Consider the following 7,794-nt stretch of genomic DNA (forward strand, 5'->3'; position numbering starts at 1 on the left):
TAGTTATTATTCAAAAATGTCTCTTATTTTATTACCGTATTTCTTGTAATGGTTTTCCTGGGTATATAATACTATATTGACAGTAGAGTTTTTCTAGCTCACTTTGAAGGTGTTATTCCACTGTCTTATTTCTTTGTGGTTTTGATTAGTTACCTGTAAGCAGAAGTTTGCTGTTAAGCCCTCTCTCTCAAATAAATATAAAAATGAAAAGAACTGACTTATAGTGACTATAGGGCTTGTCAATTTTCATGGTTGTATTTAGGCTAGCAATGATGAGTAGATATGTGAAAAATATATTTTTTTAGATGAATGGTTTTATTTCATTCAGGCTGAAATTCATAATATAACAATTTCTTTTTTTTTATTTGTTATACCCTTTCCTTCCAACTGCATTACCTCTCATTCCATTCTTCTTCAAGTTGCATAAACTATGTGGTGTCTTTACTTCTGTACTTTTCTCTAAATACTTATAATCATATAAAATCACATTTATTAATATATGTATTAACTTAATGAGAAGAAATATTTCTGTATGCATAATTTATTCAAAATTATTTTATTGATAACTATTGTTTCTAGTGTTTATCCATAAAAAATGATGTTATATAGAGCCTTGAAATTAAAAATGATAAAAAAAACAATAATTTAGAAATACTGATTCTTAATGCTCCAACTGGGAACAAGGACCTTGAGCTTAGAAAGCCTTAGAAAATGGTGATTTCTATGCTCAATTTTTTTCCATTCTAATTAGCCTTTTTGATCTCATAACAGCAGAGCAAGAACCCTATTGCACTAACTAAATGATAAACCAGGTAAAAGGACTTGAACCTTAAGACTATTGAAGGATTTCTGGTTCTGCTTCATTTCCTTCCTTTTCTCACACTTTTCTTTGTGATTTATTCTCCTGGAAACTGGGTCTGTTAGAACCACCTAAGATAATAATTTAAAGATTCTTGAGATTCTACCAAATCAAGTTCCTAGGTATGAGTCCCAGGCACCATTTGCTATAAATCCTCTATATGAACATAACCTCAACATATAACCTAAGATTTTCTTAGGAGAAAAAAACTTAACAGGCCCATGGGAAAGAAGAGAGTAATAGAGTAACCTAAAGATTCATGACATGCCTCAATATATCATGGTGCTACTAAGAATAAACTGAAACTTGAAATGGCAAAACTTTTATTGAACATCATGCTGAAGCCCAGAAGAAAATGCCATCTCCCACTGGTACTCCTGTAATCTGGTGCTTAAAGATGTCTCCTCTGCTCAAGGATCTTTAAAAGCACCTTCTTTGAATCACAGATGTCCCATACTCCTTGAAGTCTGCAGAGGTGACCCACATCTGCTTGAAACTGCTCATAGAGGTCATGATGGATGCACCAATCCATGCAGAGAAGCATCTATCAGGAGAAGCCGTGATCTTGATGGGAGTACCTTTGGAAGCCAGCTGTTCCACTTCCTTCATGAGCCTTTCCTCCAGTCCGGGGAAGAGAGTGGTGCCCCCGGAGAGTACAATCTCTGCATAAAGTTTATTCTGGATGTCAGTGTCACACTTCATGATGCTGCTGGAGACCATTTTTGAGAGTCCCGGGCTGTGGATGCCCAGCAGGTCAGGTGCAAAAAGAACCTCGGGCACTTGGTACAGCTCATCCCCAAAGTGGATGACATGTCCATCTGGCAGTCTGTATGCTCCCAGGACCTCTCCCCGACTCTTGCGTAGCTCTTTCTCTGGCTCCAAGGCGATGTAGCACAGCTTCTCTTTGATGTTATTTGCCACGGCCTTGTTGAGTATGCAAGGGAAGTTAAACCCGTTAGCAAAGAGGAGCTGGGTGAGGTGCTCTGTGATGTCCCTCCCTGCCATATAGAGTTTCGTGACTGCATGAGGCAGGGAGTAACCCTCAAAGATGGGGACAGCGCAAGTGACCCCATCTCCACTGTCCACCACCAGACCTGTGACACAGGCAGAGGCATAGAGTGCTGCCACTGCATGATTAGACAGGTAGAAACCAGGCACACTGAAGTTCTCAAACATCATTTCTGCTAGCTTTTCTCGAATTTCCCTAGGGTTCAAAGAGGGCTCAGTCATGAGTACAGGCTGTTGGCTGGGTTTTACTCCAAGCTCCCACTCAAAGAGATGTTTCCAGAGTTTCTCCATGTCATCCCATCCTGTTACCAGTCCACGCTCAATGGGGTAGTGCAAATGTAGGGCCTCATACTTGTACAGGGCTTCTTGCCCCACAAAGTACTGATTAAGTCTTGCTGAAGGCATGTTGAATTTACAATGTCCCAAGACGGAGTTGATGACATGGCGGGGTCCAATCTCTCCAGACACGCCTGCTTTGCAGAGTCCTGAACCATTGTCAAAAATTACAGCAGGAACATCTAATACGTGTGGATTAAACATGCTGTAATATGCTCTCCTGGACTTCCCCCAAATAAAGAAAGAACACTTACGTCACACTCTGAGATGACAGGCACCTTTAGAATTTTTTAAACTTCAGGGTTCTGAAGTTATCAGGTTGTCACCCATGTAAAGTTAGTATACTGCCTTCAGTCCACCAGGACACCCCATCTTCAACCTCTGAATCTTGTCTCCATTCTGTAGGCTCAGGGCCTGCTGAGGCAACATGAGGGGTGATTGCCCTCTATGTCACAATCCAGTCAAGGCAACAATTGTCCTTGGTGAGCATCAGAGGGGCGGGGTCTCTTGAGCATCAGAGGGGTGGGGTGGGGCCTCTGAGCCAATAGTACTCCCTACCTGGTCAGATATAAAGCCAAGGAAAGCAAATCATACCTACAGAGCTGCAAGAAATACTATTCTACATGCTTTTCCTTGGAATTATATTTTCATTTTTTAGATATATATTTAAGAATAGAATTGCTGAGTTATATGACAACTCTATGTCAAATCATTTGATTTTAATTTCTGTAAGTTTTTTGTTTCAAAGTGGCTGTGACATTTTACATTCCCACAGTCACTGTAGGAATGCTCCTACTTCTCCACATGCTTCTAAATTCCATTATCTGACTTTATGATTCTAGGCATTCTAGTGTGTGTGAAATGTTATCTTATTGTGGTTTTGTTTTTCAGCTTTAAGTATCAATGTTGAGAATCTTTATTAGGTGCTTATTGGCCATTCTAATACCTTCTTGGGAGAAATGTCTATGCAGACTCTTTGCTCCTTTTTCATTAGGTTGTTTTTTGATTATTCCATTGTAACTGTTCTTTACACAGTCAAGACTCTAGTGTTTATCAGATACATTATGTACATACATGTTCCTTTATTCTTGTACTGTCTTTTCACTTTTTTGTTAGTGTTGTTGAAATTACAAAACTTTTAAATTTTAAAGTAGTCCAGTTTTTCTGCTATTTGTTGTTCATATTTTGTGTCATATGTAAGCATTCATTATAAAATTTAAGATTCTTAAATTTATCTTTTTGTTTTCTTGTAAGAATTTTAAACTTTTAACTATTACATTTAGTTTTTGTTAATTTTGAGTTTATTTTTATTTATGGTGTGCATTAAGTTTTCAACTTCATTCTTTTGAATGTGGTTCTATGTAGCTGTTCCAGCACCATTTGCTGAAGAGGATAATTTTTGCCCTGTAGAATGACTAGTACCTTTTTCAAACAACAGTTGACTATAGAGAGACAGCTGGGTTTATTTCTGGACTTACTGCTCTATTCCATTGATCTATATGTCTATCATCATGCTGGTAGCATACTGCATTGATTTCTGTTACTCTGTAATAAATTTTGTAGTTAAGAAGTTTGAGTACTTCTTTGTTCTGCCTTTTCAAGATTGGTTTGGCCATTTTGGGTCCCTTGCGATTCAATATGCATTTTAGGATCAACTTTCCAATTCCTACGCAAATGTCATATGGAATTTTGATAGAGATTGCCTTGAATCATTAGATCAGTTTAGGGAATATTACCTTCTTAATAACACCAACTCTTCCAATCCATGAACATGTGATTTTATTTTGCCATTCACTTGCATATTATTTTAGTTTTTTCATGGAATATTGTCATTTTCAGAGTAAAACTTTTATACTAGTTTTGTCAAATTTTTATTTCCAAGTATTTTATTTTTCTTTTATAACTGGAGTTGTTTTCATGGAATATTGTCATTTTCAGAGTAAAACTTTTATACTAGTTTTGTCAAATTTTTATTTCCAAGTATTTTATTTTTCTTTTATAACGAGTTGTTTTTTGTTTTTTTGTTTTTGTTTTGTTTTGTCGTTGTTTGTTTTGTTTTGTTTTGTTTTTTGAGATGGAGTTTCACTCTTGCTACCCAGGCTGGAGTGCAATGGTGCTATCTTGGCTAACCGCAACCTCCGCCCACTGGGTTCAAGTGATTCTCCTGCCTCAGCCTCCTGAGTAGCTGGGATTATAGGCATGTGCCACCACGCCCGGCTAACTGTATATTTAATAGAGATGGGGTTTCGCTTGTTGGTCAGGCTCATCTCGAACTCCCGACCTCAGGTGATCCACCTGCCTAATTTTATCTTCGATTCAGAGGGGTACATGTACTTATTTGTTACATAGGTATTACATGTATAATGGTGGGAGTTGGGATTCTAGAGTACTCATTAACTAAATATTGTACATTGTATTCAATAGGTTATATTTTATATTTCACTCTTCTCCCACTGTCATCCTTTTGGAGTCCCCAGAATATATTTTGCCCATCTTTATGTCCATGTGTATCATTTGTTTAGCTTCTACTTATAAGTAAGAACATATGTATTTGATATTCTGCTTCTATGCTAGTTTACTTAGGATAATGGCATTCAGCTCCATCCATGTTACTGCAAGAGACATGACTTAATTATACTGTATGGTTGCATATTACTCCATTATGTATATATACCACATTTTCTTTATCCAACCAACTGTTGGTAGACTCTTAGGTTGGTTCCATGACTTTGCTATGGTAAACAGTGCAATGACAAACATACAAGTGCAGATGTCTTTTTTATATAATGAATTCTTTTCCTTTGCTTAGCTACCCAGTTGCAACATTGTTGGATCAAATGGTAGTTCTATGTTTAGTTCTTTGAGATATCTACATACTGTTTTTCATAGTGGTCGAAGTAGCTTACATTCCCACTAGTGGTGTATGAACATTTCCTTTTCTCCACATCCATGACAACATATGTTGTTTTTTGACTTTTTTTAATAGTAGGTATTCTTACTGGTGTAAGATGGTATCTCTGTGGGCTTTTAATTTGCATTTCTCTGATGATTGGTGATGTTCAGCAGTTTTCATGTGTTTGTTGGAAGCTTATATGTCTTCTTTTGAGAAGCATCTATTCATGTTCTTTGCCCACATTTTAATGGGGTTATGGTTTTTTTTATTTGTTTAAGTTTCTTACAGATTCTGGATATTAGCCTTTTGTTGGATGCATAGTTTACAAATATTTTCTCCCGTTCTATCAGTTGTCTGTTTGTCTTGTTGATTATTTCTTTTCCTGTGTATGTTTAGTTTGATTAAGTCTCATTTATCTACTGTTGTTTTTGTTGAATTTGCTTTGGGGGTATTTGTCATAAATTGTTTGCCAAAGCTGATGTTCAGAAGAGCGTTTTCTGTTTCCTCTGGAATTTTTACAGGTTTAGGTCTGTAATCCATCTTGAGTTAATTTTTGTATATGGTGAGAGATAATGGGTTTAGTCTCTTTTTCTTTCTGTACAGCCCCACTAGTTGTAAACTGATCGCTCTACTGATTTTGAATATTGTCTTTAAAATGATAGTTCCTGAAGTCAGTTTTTGTGATGTGCTGTGATCCCAGGGAATCTGGTCATAGCTGTTTCTTTTCAGCTTTCTCCAGTAAACTACCTAACCTACGGTTTATCCTATATCTTCATTAATTTACCAATGTTTTCCCAACTACTCTTCACCAAAACATCAAGTGGTTTTTTTTTGTTTGTTTTCTTTTGTTTTTTGTTTTTATGAAAGTGCCCTGTGGCTTGAACTTATTCGCATTGTGTTTTAAATGAAGTAAGTTCCTTTTACAAGGAATTAGGAGCTATCCATTTTCCAGACTGCTTCTCCCTTCTGATATAACTAGTAGCACAGGCTCTGAAGTTGGGTTTTAAAAAATGGCATGGCTTTCTTTGAATGACCCTTCTGCTGTAGGAGCTGAGCATTCAACATGTGGGGAGAGTGGCTTCAAGCATTCTTAGCTTGCTGCGTCTGGTGTGCCACTGCTACCATATGAGCCAGGACATGGGTTATCATCACCCAAGTATTTTCAGTGGTACTGTGCTATGTTTGAACCTCTGTGCCACTGTGTGGGCTGAGCAGAAAACAAGAAAGCCCACATTTCCTAGTCAGCCACATTCACTAACAGTCATAGAAAGAGGTAGCTGGAGGCAGTATAAAAAATTCTACTCCCCTTCTAGGAAGATAGTAACCTATCTGAAAGCTCTGACAAAAGAGGGTTCTCTATTCTTGGCTGAAGTAGTCTGAAGTTTCACTCTCACTGAGTTGGAAAGGGGAGGAAGGGACGAGGTCTCAGTTCAGATACCATAAACTTTCATTGCTTTTTCCAAATTTCAGTAGATTTTCTTGAATAAATGTTTCATTTGCAGCATGTCTTTAGGACCATTTCCATTGACATTAAACAGTTGTTTTTCTTTTTCAAAAAATTTTGCAGTTTTTCTTGAAGAACTTTTACTCTGTCATTCCATAAGTCCATTCATACAAATCAGATCTGCAAAGTGACATGAAATGGCTCCATCACACCACTATCTGTAAATATGTTCCTCATTTCTTTATTTGGTAACGTTTTTTTCTCTCTCTCTCCTATTTTTTTTTTTTTTTTTTTTTTGCAGCTGAGTGGTCTACAATAATTTGTGAAACTATACTTTTCAAATAGGTTTTCCAGCTTTGTGTTCATTAGCTATTTGCATTTGTGGATTTGTCCCATTCGTCAGTTCTAGAAAGCTCTTCATTTCCCTCAGTGTTATTCTTTCCCATTATCTCTTGCCTCTATAGTATTCATGTAAGCCACATTTTAACCTCTATTTCAATCCTTACTTTAACTTAATTTCTAGATGTTGCAGCCTCATTTTTTGCTGCTTCCTGGATAATTTTTGTGTTTAGGTTCACTAATGTTCTGTATAGCAGTGTCAATTTAAATTTGACACATCTACTGGATATAGAATATTACTTTATTTATAATATCAGTAATCTCATTTCTAATTTCTAGAAGTTGGTCTTATCTTTTTCTAAATATGTTTAATTATGTTTAGTGGTCAGATGTTCCTTTGTAATACATTTAAATGGTAACTTAATTTACTTAATTACAATATAATTTTACTTTGTATACTGCAAAGTATAATTTAAAAAATTTTGGCCGGGTGCGGTGGCTCACACCTGTAATCCCAGCACTTTGGGAGGCCTAGGCAGGCAAATCACCTGATGTCAGCAGTTCGAGACCAGCCTAGCCAACATGGTGAAACCCTGTCTCTACTGAAAATAGCTGGGTGTGCTGATACATGCTTGTAATCTCAGCTACTCAGGGGGCTGAGACAGGAGAATTCACTTGAACTCAGAAGGCAGAGGTTGCAGTGAGCTGAGATGGCACCACTGTACTCCAGCCGGGGTAACAAGGGTGAAACTATGTCTTGAAAACAAACCAACAAACAAAACTTCAGTGTTTTCAGGTCTAATACTGGGATTTGTCTTGTGTTCTGTGTCTAGCTGACTACAGCTTATACACATTAGATTTCTTTTGAGACAAGCTCTTGCTCTGTTACCCAAGCTGGAGTCCAGTGGCACACTC

At 37.1% G+C, this 7,794-nt stretch overlaps 1 protein-coding gene across 1 annotated transcript; it reads right to left on the reverse strand.

The window, feature by feature from the left end:
- Positions 1–1,165: 1,165 nt before the first annotated feature.
- On the reverse strand, positions 1,166–2,598 carry ACTRT1 (actin related protein T1). Its single transcript, XM_010353312.1, has one exon. The coding sequence runs from the start codon at positions 2,405–2,407 to the stop codon at positions 1,280–1,282; it is 1,128 nt and encodes a 375-aa protein (XP_010351614.1). The 5' UTR covers positions 2,408–2,598; the 3' UTR covers positions 1,166–1,279.
- Between the last annotated feature and the right edge of the window lie 5,196 nt (positions 2,599–7,794).

The sequence above is a fragment of the Rhinopithecus roxellana genome, chromosome 7 (genome assembly GCF_007565055.1).
Source record: "Rhinopithecus roxellana isolate Shanxi Qingling chromosome 7, ASM756505v1, whole genome shotgun sequence".
NCBI lineage: Eukaryota > Metazoa > Chordata > Mammalia > Primates > Cercopithecidae > Rhinopithecus > Rhinopithecus roxellana.

Excerpts from the sequence above, each read along its gene's own strand:
- ACTRT1 (XM_010353312.1), bottom strand. The coding sequence starts at position 2,407 with ATGTTTAATCCACACGTATTAGATGTTCCTGCTGTAATTTTTGACAAT.